General features: G+C 38.0%; 2 protein-coding genes and 1 pseudogene across 2 annotated transcripts; all 3 read right to left on the bottom strand.

Moving 5' to 3' along the window:
- LOC18768297 (scopoletin glucosyltransferase) lies at positions 126 to 2,183 on the bottom strand. Its single transcript, XM_007200926.2, has one exon. The coding sequence runs from the start codon at positions 1,774 to 1,776 to the stop codon at positions 319 to 321; it is 1,458 nt and encodes a 485-aa protein (XP_007200988.1). The 5' UTR covers positions 1,777 to 2,183; the 3' UTR covers positions 126 to 318.
- Positions 3,199 to 4,978, bottom strand: LOC18767247 (scopoletin glucosyltransferase). The gene has a single exon (XM_007200216.2). It carries the CDS (start codon positions 4,877 to 4,879, stop codon positions 3,422 to 3,424), a length of 1,458 nt encoding a protein of 485 aa, XP_007200278.1. The 5' UTR covers positions 4,880 to 4,978; the 3' UTR covers positions 3,199 to 3,421.
- On the bottom strand, positions 7,719 to 14,862 carry LOC18767168 (annotated as a pseudogene).

The following is a 15,584-nucleotide window of genomic DNA, read 5'->3' as shown; positions in this document are numbered from 1 at the left end:
CCAAAAACACTGATAAATAACTTAACTTACAGACTAGTGATCTTAATTTTGAACCCCCGTAACACAGTAGCACCTTAGTAAACAAAACTGAAACGCAAAGAAATGTGACGTTGGGATTTTGTGTTGATTGAATCATGCTCTACGTTTCAATGGCGCCACCAAGCCAAAGCATACAAAACAAGTCAACTATGAAAATCAAATAAAATAAACCGATCTCCTCAAAATGCATCATTGTTCTATGAGTAAATGTTCTTGCTAGGATTGTTAATCTACAATTTTCATCAACTGAGGTCTCATTATTCAATGTGGGGTCCAAATTTAACTACGGGAACTCATCAGCTCTTCAATGAGAGCATTCAAATCAGAATGGGATGATCCTCCTGTTTCAATAGCCCTCCTTGCCTGCTCTGCTAGTCCCTTGGCTCTGCTTCTCATTTTCTCTGCTTCTTCTCCCACCATAATCTGAGTCACAGCTTTCTCAATAGCTTCGTTCTTCACGCTATCCCCCACAACTCTAATCCATTTCTGAGTACCAACACCAACTCCAATTTTCAGCACTTGGGTCACCAACTTCTCATTATAAAATTGCTCTGCAGACACCGGCCATGTCACCATAGGCAACCCAGCAGCAATTCCTTCCAATGTTGAATTCCACCCACAATGAGTCACAAAACCACCAACAGCCCCATGATCAAGAATCAGGACTTGTGGAGCCCACCCTCTTATGATTAGCCCTTTTCCTTCCATCATCTCTTCAAACCCTTCAGGCAACCAATCCTCTTTGCCCACATCAACATCATCTTTGCCTTTCCTCACAACCCAAATGAAATCCACCCCAGAGGCTTCAAGCCCAATTGCAATCTCCTTCAGCTGAGAATTGTTGAACTTAGCCACACTCCCAAAGCAAACATAAACAACTGAATTGGGTTTCTTTGAATCAAGCCACTTCAAACATTCATGCTCATCAATGGATGCTTCCTTTCCTCTGTATGCTTTTTCTTCATTTTCCCTGTTGCACAGAGAAAGAGGACCAATATGCCATGCCTTCTTCCCCAACACCTTCCTGTAATAATCGGCATAAACTGGTTCAAGCTCATAGAAACTGTTGACAACAATCCCATAGCTCCTCACCTCAGCTTCCTTGGACTGTTTCAGCAACCGGGTCAAGTCATTTTCAATATTGTCCTTAATAAAACCAGGCACCTGGGCTCTTGTCATCTTGATCTCCCCTGGAAGATCAGGAATCACAAAGGGTTCTGAATCAGATGAAATGTTCTTGAAAGGCTCATATCGCCTCACACAATCTGATGCAGCCAAAGCAAAGAAACTAGTCCCATGAAAAACTAGTCTCGGTATGCCAAATTTTGCAGCGGCATCAGTTGCCCAAGGAAAAAACATGTCAGCCACAAGGCAAGTCGGTTGGTCTTCAAGTAGAAGCCGTTCGAGCGGTTCCTGGAGCAAGCCCGCTGCTTTGAAGAAACTATCTGCTAATACTGGTGTGGGGGGGAGTGAGTCCAGATTCTCACACCCTTCTGGCAGCCCAGCCTCTTGAGAAGGGAACTTGATGGTTTTGATTTCGATTTCGATGCCGCCGGAGTTGGTTTTGCTTGATCGGGTGGCTTTAGAGAATGTTGGGGCGTTTAGAGGGGTTGTGATTATGGTTGTCTTCACTCCTTGTGCTGCAAATAGCTTGGCCATGTCTGAGACTGGAATCATATGGCCATGAGCCATGAAGGGGAACAAGAATACATGGAAATCTCGGTTTTGACTACACATGTTTGGGGGTAGAAATGAAGATGAAGAAGTATAGGGTTTTAGAAAAATTGCGGTGGAGATGGTCAGTGTTTATATTTGTGGTTATGGACATGTAGATTATATATAGAAGTAGGATCTGTCAGGATACGAAGCTACCAAGAAGAGGAAGAAAATTTTGGCTGAAATTGCCCATGTCGGTGTCAGATAAGAGACTAGCTAAGCATCTCACAAGTCTCCCCAACGCCACAGATGTGTCGGATGCCAAACAGATGACAATTCAGGGTTATGTTTACAGGGTAATTTTGGCATCTGGCATTTTGCTAAAAGCTAGAGGCGCACTAGATTTTCAGTGTAGAATAAATTTTTAAGTGTTTTTTATGTGATGATGAAAAACGACATGTCATTTTGTCAAGGATAAATTGCCGAACACCCTTGGAATTATCATTCTAGTTGAATTTAACACCTCAGATGATTTTTTTTCAGTTAATTTAGCCCTTATACTATTTTAAATGGCTAATAAAGCACATGTAGTTAGTTTTCATGTAATTTTATCTAATTTTTTATCTGAATGTCATATATTATGTGCGTAATTCACCATTCGTTGATTAATATAAAAATAAATTAACAATCCAAATGGAGAAGACATTTCTAGCACTGAGACCAGTAAAAATGCATGGTCAAGAATGGTCAAAGTAAAAGCAGATAGAAAATGTTTTTTTTTTTTATAAAAAAAACGAACATATTATTAGTGTGACGATATTTCAAATTAATCACGTACTGCAATAATGCGTGATTAACTTGAGATATCACTATCATTGCATCCCAAGTGTTGGTGAGTTTCTCTCCTCATAATGGTTCAAAAGAAAAAACAAACAACCTTTAGTCAAAACTATGAAAAATAAATGAACAGAGAAACCAATCCTCAAAATGCATCATTCTTTTATGAATAAATGTTGGAGCTAAGATTGTATGATTCTAAGGCCACCTCCACCACAGCCCATTTTGTGAGGGCAAGAGGCCCCCCAAGTGGGGTTTAAACCTTCAGTGCAGGAGAAGTAGTTTGGGCAAGTTCTGGGTTCCACCAACTCGGATGAGTTATGGGTCCCATTAGCCTGGTCAAGCCCAAGGGCAGATCTTGTCTGGACTTTAACCCGAAGGTGCTGATGTCAACGAGCAAAAAATAAAATAAAATAATTCCAAAAAAAATTCAAATTTCTTTTTAAAAAATACCAAAAAATTATGGATGTTTTCCCCATAAATACATAACAATTTTACTCACTTTCCATACCAAATCCTCATACAAACTCTTCTCCTTCCAATATTTGTATTGTAATAATTTTTTTTCTTGCATTTGTAAATTGTTTATATTTTCTTCCATATTTATTTTTTTCTTCCATAATCATTTTATTTCTTGCAGTTCTAAATTGTTTATATTTTGTTGCATTTTCTTTTTTTTTTCTTTTTTTCTTGCCCTTGCCCTAACCTTTTGGGGTGGAACCAAAAAAAGTAAAGCTGCCGCTATTCATGTGGATAGTAACAGCCCTTGCCTTGCTTTGCCTTTACCTTAGTCTTCGCCTTTTGGGGTGGACATGCTCCAAGTATTCATCAAGTATTTTCACAATATACATTCATAAAGTGAAGTCTTACTTGAATATCTGATACAAATTTAACTTTGGGAACTCAACTCTTCAATTAAAGCGTTTAAATCAGAATGTGATGAACCTCCTTTTTCATTAGCCCTCCTTGCCTGCTCTGCCAGTACCCTGGCTCTGTTTCTCATTTCCTCTGCTTCTTCACCAACCATCATCTGAGTTACAGCTTTCTCAATAGCTTCCTTCTTCACACTATCTCCGACAACCCTAACCCACTTCTGAGCACCAACAGCAACTCCAATTTTCAGCACTTGGGTCACCAGCTTCTCATTGTAAAATTGCTCTGCAGCCACTGGCCATGTAACCATAGGCAGCCCAGCAGCAATTCCTTCCAATGTGGAATTCCACCCACAATGAGTCACAAAACCCCCAACAGCACCATGATCAAGAATCAGGACTTGTGGAGCCCACCCTCTTATGATTAGCCCTTTTCCTTCCATCCTCTCTTCAAACCCTTCAGGCAACCAATCCTCTTTGCCCACATCATCATCATCTTTGCCTTTCCTCACAACCCAAATGAATTCTAGCCCAGAAGCCTCAAGCCCAAGTGCTATGTCCTTCAGCTGAGAATTATTGAATTTGACCACACTCCCAAAGCAAACATAAACAACTGAATTGGGTTTCTTTGAATCAAGCCACTTCAAACATTCATGCTCATCAATGGAGGCTTCCTTTCCCCTGTATGCTTTTTCTTCATTGTCCCTGTTGCACAGAGAAAGAGGACCAATATGCCATGCCTTCTTTCCCAACACCTTTCTGTAATAATCTGCATAAACTGGTTCAAGCTCATAGAAACTGTTGACAACAATCCCATAGCTCCTTACCTCAGCTTCCTTGGACTGTTTCAGCAACCGGCTCAAGTCATTTTCAATATTGTCCTTAATAAAGTCAGGCACCTGGGCTCTTGTCATCCTGATCAACCCTGGAAGATTAGGAATCACAAAGGGTTCTGAATCAGATGAAGTGTTCTTGAAAGGCTCATATCGCCACACACAATCTGATGCAGCCAAAGCAAAGAAACTAGTCCCATGAAAAACCAGCCTTGGAATGCCAAATTTTGCAGCGGCATCAGTTGCCCAAGGAAAAAACATGTCCGCCACAAGGCAAGTTGGCTGGTCTTCAAGCAGAAGCTGTTCGAGTGGTGCTTGGAGCAAGCCCATTGCTTTGAAGAAATTACCGGCTAATTCAGGTGTGGGGAGTGAGTCCAGATTCTCACACCCTTCTGGCAGCCCAGCCTCTTGAGAAGGGAACTTGATGGTTTTGATTTCAATTTCGATGCCGCAGCCGCAGGAGTTGGTTTTTCTTGATCGGATGGCTTTAGAGAATGTTGGGGCGTTTAGAGTGTTTGTGATTATCGTTGTCTTCACTCCTTGAGCTGCAAATAGCTTGGCCATGTCTGAGACTGGTATCATGTGCCCATGAGCCATGAAAGGGAACAAGAATACATGCAACTCTCGGTTTTGGCTAGCCATGTTTGGGAGTTGAAATGAAGATGAAGTATAGGTTTTATAAAAATTGGGATGGGATTGGTCTTTGTGTTTATGTTTGTGATACTTAGCTTCGACATGAACGTCATACTCATATATAGAAGTAGGCTATGTGAGGAGTTAGGATTTTTCTTTCCTATACTGACAGGCCGAAGAAAATTCCGTATTTCCCCGTTGGATACGTCGGTTGATAAAAGCCTGTTAGTCAAGTTGATTCATTAGTAGAAAACTACAAATACCAAGTTGGATAATAAGTGAATCGATAATGTGATGATATTAATATAGCGTCATCAACAAAATGTACCGACGTGTTATTGATATATTTTTAGACAATCTCAATTTGGTGCATTGATAATAGATGTGTGTATGAATTTCCTTAGAAAGCATGTTGTGAATATTGAGAAAGAACGAAAGGTAAATGGAATCAAATCATTAAAAAAGTCAAGGAACATAAACTTATGGAATCTTTACATTTTATCAAGATATAAACTTAAAAAAGTCCGGGGGCCATGAATAATGCACTCACATTCATACCACACCACTTCACTTGATTTACGATTCTAATTATTATTATTTTTTAAATGTTTAACGATTTCATTTTCTTCTAATTTTTGAAAAAAAAATATACACACATGTCAAATTGTAATTGACAAGAAAATAGAAGTTTCTAATTCCTTAAAAAGAAAAATTACGCTAATTTTAAAGTGTATGTAGACAAATTGAGAGCCCATATGGAGAAGACGCAGGGAACTTACTTGGTAACCACATAATATTAGGACTTTTCAAGGTGACATAATCGCTTACATCATAGCTCTCGAGACTTTCGAAGAACATGTGACCAAGAAAGTAGAGTTGTGTAGGAGAAGAAGATGTTCGCAAAACAAGAAGAAAAGTAAGCACTCCAAAGAGTCACAGCAACAGATCTAGAAAAGTTAATCAAACAAAGGAGGATAAGGAAATTAATGAATAATATTAAAACTTATGATTTCAAGGAGTGGTCATTTGTGTATTGACACTTCTCTTTATAATGAAGAAGATCACAAGTTTGAATCTCTATTAATGAAAGGAAAAAATTGTGTGGTTGTTGCTCCATCCCTATTTTAATACTTCCCACAAACTTTTATAATAGATAAATCTACTCATGTTCCCCTCAATTATTTACAAATTAGCCATATCGCTTCATTTTTTGTTTTCATATTCAACTTTTTTTTCTTTGGACGTTAAATTATAACCCAAAAGGCAATGTATGTACAAATTTTAATTCATCTCTATGCAAAGTTTTCTAAAAGATGAGATGAAAAGAAAGAAATGTTTTATTTCCACTATGAAGTTTGTATGAAGTTTGTTAAATTGAAATTGAGAACAAGTATTGACCAAAAACAAACAAAAAAACAAAAAACACACCCATCACTCTTCTCGCGGCTTCCCCTTCTCTCCCCACCAATTTTCCTCTCAAAAGTTGAAAAATTACTAAAGAATAAAATTTTCAAAATATAGGAAAATAATGGCATATAATAATCTTGATTATGAAATGCTTAGTGCTGACGTGGAGAATGTTTGATAAAGAAAAAAAATATGTTGATGAAGTAGTGCACGCGGGGGTGTGTGTGATTGTCAAAAAAGAGATTTCAACTCTCATATTCATTTTCCAAGAGTCATATATAAGAGCATTTTCATCATCCGATGTAACATGACAAAAGAAAAGAGCAAGTAAGGATAGACACTATTTATGTGAATAGTGAATGTCTTATACAATTTTTTTTATACATTTTCACCTATTACTATAACAATTTAAGGACAATTACTATTCACATGGGATGTGAGGAGAGGAATTTGTATGAATTTTGATGTGAAAAGTGAATAACATGGCTAGATATTTATAGAAGAAAAAAAATTCCTGATTTTTTTGTTTTATTTTTTTATTTTTTTTAAAATTTTGTTGGTATTTAAATTGATCGTTGATGTTAGCATAACGTCAACTTGCCCAAACAAGTCTTGTCTTTGAGCTTGACCAATTTTATTGTCTACTTCTTGTCATGACAATTTTTCCTTGAGTGGAGGTTGTTTTTGAAACCTGAGCCCCCTTTTATCCTGACCAAAATAAACATAGTGAAAGTGCTCTAACGGCAAGTAGTAGAGTGGTGGCAAGCGATGAGGCTGGGATGCTTGTGTCTATCATTGTTTTGCTATTCCTGACTAATAATACAATGACACGTGAAAAATTTATTTTACGTGTCACTACGTTATTGGTCGAAAATAACAAAAAATATTATCCTCATTACATGAGAGTTTCTCTCGTCCTGAAAGGTTTGATGATGAAGGTGAAAGGGACCCACGCTAAACAATGGGGCCCTTGAAGAAGGTAGGTGCTGCTTCCTAACATTTTCATGCAAATTTTGCATGGAGAAAATCTAGGTGTCCAAGTTGTATGTCCACTGTCACGTGGCCAAATAGGTGCATAAACGCACACACCCATTTTCCTCTGGCTATAGTATATTAGTATATCGAAATTTATTTATAGCGAAATATGACTAGGTTTTCAGTAACATTTAAGGGAACATAATTAATCGTACTTATTTTTATAAACAAAATTAGGGTTTTTGTTCGAAATGGTCTTTCAATTATTGCTCGAGTTTTATTTTGGTCTACGAACTAAATTTTTCATTTCAATAGTTCTCCACTTTCCGTTTAGTATCAAAACGATCCTACCATCAAAGTTCTGTCAATTATTTCGCAAAATCGATGGGCAAAATCGTCCTTTTTGGCAGCAGTTGGGGCAAGGAGGTGCCCTCTGGCTCTGCTGCTGCATCATCTTCTCGTCTACTCATAATTTCATTTCTCATACTCTCATCTTCTCATATTCCATCAACACAAAGGGGCTATTTCAAAAACCCAACAACTAGTAAACATTTTAACCATTTTTCTCATCAAGGTTTACAAATTCATCAACCTAATATCTGTTTTTTGCTTTTCTTTTTCAAACGATATGCAAAATGGCATTAACTATGGGGAAAAAAACACAACACCCTATCTTCCCTGCAACCCCTCCCCATCAAAGTAATATCTCATTTTGTACGTATGTTAGGTCCCACTTTACCTTTGGGAACTCAACTCTTCAATGAGAGCATTCAAATCAGAATGCTCATTTTCTGCTCATTTTTGGTACATGACGGATGCCAAAAGTACAAATGCTAATCTTCATGGTATGTTTGAAACTAAGTTTGGCATTTGGCATTTTGCTAAACATAGACGGACACTAGATTTTTAATGTAAAATAAATTGAAAAGTTCTTTGCCATTAAAAAAGAGTGGTGATTTTCTCACTTTCCTTTTATCCACCTACATTGTCTTTTGTTTTTAAATATTTTTTACTATAAGATAAAAGGGAGTGTAAGTGAACAAAAGATGAGTAAGAACATACAATTTTAAAAAAATGGAATGTAAGTGGATAAAAAGGGAGTGGGAAAATCAATACTCTAAAAAATAGGAGGTATTCTTACTTCTTACAAATTACAGTTTGATACATATGCAAAAATAATTCATAAAAAATAATATATATATATATATATATATAAAACTGTGATTGTCAGAAAAGTATGAATTCCTAAATTCCTAAAAGGGAAAATTGCGCTTATTTTAAAGTGGATGTAGACAAATTGAGAGCCCAAATGGAGAAGACGCGGGGAACTTACTTGGTAACCGCATAATATTAGGACTTTTCAAAGTGACATAATTGCTTACATCATAGCTCTCGAGACTTTTGAAGAACATTTGACCAGGAAAGTAGAGTTGTGTAGGAGAAGATGTTCCCAAAACAAGAAGAAAAGTAAGCACTCTGAACATTCAAAGCAACAGATCCAGAAAAGTTAATCAAACAAAGGAAGATAAGGAAATTAATGAATAATATTGAACTTACGATTTCAAGGAGTGGTCATTTGTGTATTGATACTTCTCTTTATAATGAAGAAGATCACAAGTTTTAATCTCTATTAATGAAAGGAAAAAATTGTGTGGTTGTCACTCCATCCCTATTTTAACACTTCCCACAAACTTTTATAATAGATAAATCTACTCATGTCCCCCTCAATTATCGATAAATTGGCCATATTGCTTCATTTTTCGCTTTCATATTCATCTTAAAGGAATTGTAATTCACATTAACTGTAAGAATGATTTGTACAAGCTTTATATGAAATTACAATGATGAGCTGTCAAATACAGCTGTATAAGATTAGTTACAGATGGCTAACTAACTAACAACTATTTACTGCCTTTAACCCCCCTCAAGCTGAAGGGAGGAGAACGCACTGTGAGCTTGGTGCGAAGAAGAGAATGTCTGGCAGCAGATAAAGGTTTGGTAAAGATATCAGCAAGCTGATGTTCAGAGGAAACAAATTTAACAGACAAGAACCTTTGTTGAACCAATTCCCTAGAAAAGTGATAATCAACCTCCACATGTTTAGTCCGGGCACTAAACATTGGATTGGAAGCAAGATGGATGGCAGATTGATTGTCACACCAAAGAAGTGGAAGAGAAGGCAACTGAAGAATTGGGACAAATAGAGCAACTCAGCAGCAGTCATAGCCAAACCACGATACTCAGCTTCATTAGAGCTGCGAGATACTGTCGGTTGCTTCTTAGCTGACCAGGAAATTAAGTTGGAACCAAGAAAGATACACCAGCCACTGGTAGACCTCTGATCAATAGGACAACCAGCCCAATCAGCATCCGTGAAGGCTTGCAAACCAAGAGAACCCTTAGTAAACCAGACCTCCATGTCAATGGTGCCTTTAGGATAACGAAGAATTCGTTTAACAGCACCCAAGTGATTAGAACGAGGCTGATGCAAGTGCTGACAAACAAGAATAAAACAGCATAGGATAGGTCGGGTCTAGTCCAGGTAAGATACTGAAGGGCACTCACAGTAGAGCGATAGAAAGTAATATCTTCAAGAATATCCCCAGAATTATCCAACTTGTAAGAACCAAGGGGAGTTGAATAAGAATTAGCCCCAAGAAAATCTGTCTTCTTGAGAAGATCACAGGCATATTTCGTTTGAGAAAACATACCTTGGGCAGAACGTGTGACCTCCAAGCCAAGGAAATAATGTAAGGGACCAAGATACTTAACTGGGAATTTTGCACTGAGATGAGAAATAAGAGAGGTATAATCTGTGTTGCAGTTTCCAGTGACCAAAATATCATCAACATAGACCAAAACAAGAACAAGAGAAGCACCACTTGACTTAATGAAAAGAGAAGAATCAGCCTGAGAAGATCGAAACCCCAGAGAAACCGAGGCTTTGAACAATTCATCATACCATGCCCTAGGAGCTTGTTTTAAGCCATACAAGGATCTATGGAGCTGACAAACAAAATGAGGCCTAGTAGGATTGGCAAAACCAGGTGGCTGAGACATAAAAACATTTTCCTTCAAAAAAACCATGAAGGAAAGCATTACTCACATCCAATTGATTTAAGAACCAATCATACTGAACTGCCAAAGAAAAAAGAAGTCTGATCGTAGTAGGTTTAGCCACAAGGCTGAAAGTTTCTTGAAAATCCTAGCCTTCCCGCTGATGACACCCCTTAGCAACCAAACGAGCCTTGAATTTGTCAACAGTACCATCAAGCTTAAACTTAGTGCGAAAAACCCACTTAGAACCAACTAAATTCTGATATGGAGTTGGAGGGACTAAAGTCCAGGTTTTGGTTTGTTCCAAAGCAGCAAGTTCACTCTTCATGGCCTCAACCCACACTGAATGTTTAGCAGCCTGTTTATAGGTAGTGGGAGTGGGAGGAAGAAGAGCAGTAGAATGTAAAGAAGAAGGCAAGGGATGCCTAGTGGCCGTAAGAGCCTTAGGTTGAAAAATACCATGTTTGGAACGAGTGATCATAGGATGAGTGTTTTGAACAGGGATAGAAGAAGAAGGAACAGATAATGAAGATGGAGAATGGGGAGAAACAGATGGCACAGAAGACGGAGGAGGGAGAAGGATAAGGACGACAAAGAAGACTGGGAAGGAGAAGAAGTGACCACAGGAAAAGTGAGAGGAATGACAAGAAAATGTGAAGAAATAGAATCATAAGAGGAAGAAGAAACAGTAGCATGAAAAGGGAAAATAGATTCATAAAAAGTAACATGTCTAGATACATAAAGGCGATTTGTAACAGGATCAAGATAACGATACCCAGAATGATTAAGACTATATCCCAAAAAGAGAGGATCGAATAGCGATGATACCATAAAAGAATTGTAATTCACATTACTGTAAGAATGATTTGTACAAGCTTTATATGAAATTACAATGATGAGCTGTCAAATACAGTTGTATAAGATTAGTTACAGATGGCTAACTAACTAACGACTATTTATTGCCTTTACATCTTTCTCTTTTTTGGACGTTAAACTATAACCCTAAAAACAATGTCTGTACAAATTTTGATTCACCTCTATGCAAGTTTTCTAAAAGATGAGATGAGAAAGACATGTTCTATTTCCACTATGAAGCTTGTTAAATTGAAATTCAGAACAAGTATTGACCAATTATTCGATTCGAAAGAAGCAAAAAACTTTGTTGACTTAAACGCTCCCTCTTCTTGCTTTCTCATCTCCGCTGCTCCATACCAACACCCATCACTCTTCTCGCGGCTTCCCCTTCTCTCCCCACCAATTCCCCTCTCAAAAGTTGAAAAATCACTGAAGAATAAAATTTTCAAAATGTAGGAAAATAATGGCATATAATAATCTTGATTATGAAAGGATAGACACTATTCAGGTAAATAGTAACTGCCTTAATAATTTTTTTGATGCATTCTCACCTATTGTCATAGCAACCTAAGAACAATCACTATTCATATGGGATGTGAGGAGAGGAATTTGTATGGATTTTAGTGTGAGAAGTGAAGAATACGACTAGGTATTTATAAATATATATATATATATAGATTTTTTCCTTCTTTTTTTTTTTCAATTTTATTGGTATTTAAATTGGTCTATGATGTTAGCATAACGTCAACTTGCTCAAGCAAGCCTTGCCTTTGGGCTTCATCAATTTCATGATTCACTTCTTGCCATGACAATTTTTTCTTGAATAGTGATTGTTTTTTAAACCTAAGCCCACTTCTACCATGACCCAAAAAAAATAAATAAAAAAGGTGGAGGTGCTCTTACGGCAAGTAGTGGAGTGATGGCAAGTGATGAGGCTGGGATGCTTGTATCTCTCCCTGAAGGGTCTGATGATGAAGGTGAAAGGGACCCACGCTAAACAATGGGGCCCTTGAAGAAGGTAGGTGCTGCTTCCTGCCATTTTCATGCAAATTTTGCATGGAGAAAATCTAGGTGTCCAAGTTGTACGTCCACTGTCACGTATCCAAATAGGTGCAGAAACGCACACACCCATTTTCCTCTGGCTATAGTATATTACTAGTATATCGAAATTTATTTATAGCGAAATATGACTAGGTTTTCGGTAACATTAAGGAAACATAATTAATCGTACTTATTTTTATAAACAAAATCAGGATTTTGGTCGAAATGGTCTCTTAATTGTTGCTCGAGTTTTATTTTTGGTCTATAGACTAAATTTTTCATTTCAATAGTTCTCCACTTTCCGTTTAATATCAAAACGATCCTACCGTCAAAGTAAACGATCCTACTGTCAAAATCTTGTCAATTATTCTATAAAATCGATGGGCAAAATCGTCTTTTTTGGCAGCAGTTGGGGCAAGGAGGTGCCCTCTGGCTCTGCTGCTTCATCATCTTCTCGTCTACTCATAATTTCATTTCTCATAATCTCATCTTCTCATATTCCATCAACACAAAGGGGCTATTTCAAAAACCCAACAACTGGTAAACATTTTGACCATTTTTCTCATCAACGTTTACAAATTCATCAACCTAATATCTGTTTTTCGCTTTTCTTTTTCAAACGATATGCAAAATGGCATTAACTATGGGAAAAAAAACACAACACCCTATCTTCCCTGCAACCCCTCCCCATCAAAGTAATATCTCATTTTGTACGTATGTTAGGTCCCACTTTACCTTTGGGAACTCAACTCTTCAATGAGAGCATTCAAATCAGAATGCGATGAACCTCCCTTTTCAATAGCCCTTCTTGCCTGCTTTGCTAGTCCCTTGGCTCTGCTTCTCATTTCCTCTGCTTCTTCACCCACCATAATCCGAGTCACAGCTTTCTCAATAGCTTCCCTCTTAACAATATCCCCCACAACTTTAATCCACCACTTCTGAGCACCAACACCAACTCCAATTTTCAGCACTTGGGTCACCAACTTCTCATTGTAAAATTGCTCTGCAGATACTGGCCATGTCACCAAAGGCAGCCCAGCGGCAATTCCTTCCAATGTTGAATTCCATCCACAATGAGTCACAAAACCCCCAACAGCCACATGATCAAGAATCAGGACTTGTGGAGCCCACCCTCTTATGATTAGCCCTTTTCCTTCCATCATCTCTTCAAACCCTTCAGGCAACCAATCCTCTTTGCCCATATCACAATCATCTTTGCCTTTCCTCACAACCCAAATGAACTCCACCCCAGAGGCTTCAAGCCCAATTGCAATCTCTTTGAGCTGAGAATTGTTGAACTTAGCCACACTCCCAAAGCAAACATAAACCACTGAATTGGGTTTCTTTGAATCAAGCCACTTCAAACATTCATGCTCATCAATGGAGGCTTCCTTTCCTATGTATGCTTTTTCTTCATTGTCCCTGTTGCACGGAGAAAGAGGCCCAATATGCCATGCCTTCCTCCCCAATACCTTTCTGAAATAATCCGCATAAACTGGTTCAAGCTCATAGAAACTGTTGACAACAATCCCATAGCTCCTCACCTCAGCTTCCTTAGCCTGTTCTATCAACGGGGTCAAGTCATTTTCAATATTGTATTTAACAAAATCAGGCACCTGGGCTCTTGTCATCTTGATCTCCCCTGGAAAATTGGGAATCACAAAGGGTTCTGAATCAGATGAAGTGTTCTTGAAAGGCTCATATCGCTTCACACAATCTGATGCAGCCAAGGAAAAGAAACTAGTCCCATGAAAAATCAGTCTTGGTATGCCAAATTTTGCAGCGGCATCAGTTGCCCAAGAAAAAAACATGTCAGCCACAAGGCAAGTCGGTTGGTATTCAAGTAGAAGCCGTTCGAGCGGTTCCTGGAGCAAGCCGGCTGCTTTGAAGAAACTATCTGCTAATTCTGGTGTGGGGAGTGAGTCGAGATTCTCACACCCTTCTGGCAGCCCAGCCTCTAGAGAAGGGAACTCCATGATTTGATTTCGATTTCGATGCCGCCGGAGTTGGTTTTTCTTGATCGGGTGGCTTTAGAGAATATTGGGGCATTTAGAGGGGTTGTGATTATGGTTGTCTTCACTCCTTGAGCTGCCAATAGCTTGGCCATGTCTGAGACTGGTATCATGTGGCCATGAGCCATGAAAGGGAACAAGAATACATGGAATGGTCGGTTTTGGCTAGCCATGTTTGGGAGTTGAAAAGAAGATGAAGTATAGGTTTTATAAAAATTGGGATGGGATTGGTCTTTGTGTTTGTGTTTGTGATACTTAGCTTCGACATGAACGTCAAATATGGAAGTAGGCTATGTGAGAATTTGATGTCGTCAAGAAGACTTGGGATTTTTCTTTCGTACACTGACCGGGGAAGAAAATTTTGTATTTCCCCGTTGGATACATCTGTTGATTTAGTCAAGTTGATTGATTAGTCATGTGATGAGATTGATTAAGAATACTACAAATACGAAGTTGGATAATAAGTGTCGATATGTGATCAATATTGTGACGATATTGTTGTCACGATATAGTTTTTGACAATCTCAGACTCCGTTTGGTTTATGGAAATGGGGGTTTGGAAATGGGAATTCAATTGTTTTTTCATGTTTGGTAAGTCCAGGCATGGGAAATAGTTGTCTGGCACATGAAAAAGTAAGAGGGAAAGTGAAGCCTTCCTCTTGACTTGGGTTTTGTTTTCCCTCCTCATGGGAAAGTTTGGAAAAATGAGCCAACATTCAGTGTACAATTTTCATGACTATTTTGTCCCCATGAACAATTTATAATTACAACGTATCATTAAATGTATTCCTTTTTTATTTGATTTAATATGGGTATAATTGGAAAATTATACAAGTTTTGTTTTCTATTCCTACTTAAAACAAACATGGGAAAGAAAACAAAGTGAAATCTCCCAGTTACTTTCCCGACATTACCAAACATAGGAAATTAATCTTTTATTCTCATTCTTTGAGAAATAACATGGGAAATAATTTCCTCTTAAATCCATTATGTAAACCAAACGTGTCCTCAGTGTGATGCATGGATAATAGATGTGTGTATGAGTTTCTTTATAATGCATGCTGCCAATATCGAGAAAGAACGAAAGGTAAATTGACAGCCCAAATGGAGAAGACAGAGGGGTTTTTCAAGGTGACATAATCGCTTGCATCATAACTCTAGAGACTTTCGAAGAACATGTGACCAGGAAAGTAGAGTTGTGTAGGGAGAAGATGTTCACAAAACAACGAGAAAAGTCCACTTTAAGCACTCTAAACAGTCAAAGCAACAGATCTAGATCAGGTTCATCAAACAAAGGAAGATAAGGAAATTAATGAATAATATCAAACTTATGATTTCAAAAGTGGTCCTTTGTGTATTGATATATA

This window comes from Prunus persica, chromosome G8 (genome assembly GCF_000346465.2).
Source record: "Prunus persica cultivar Lovell chromosome G8, Prunus_persica_NCBIv2, whole genome shotgun sequence".
Lineage (NCBI taxonomy): Eukaryota > Viridiplantae > Streptophyta > Magnoliopsida > Rosales > Rosaceae > Prunus > Prunus persica.
This window is presented reverse-complemented; position numbering and strand designations above follow the sequence as displayed.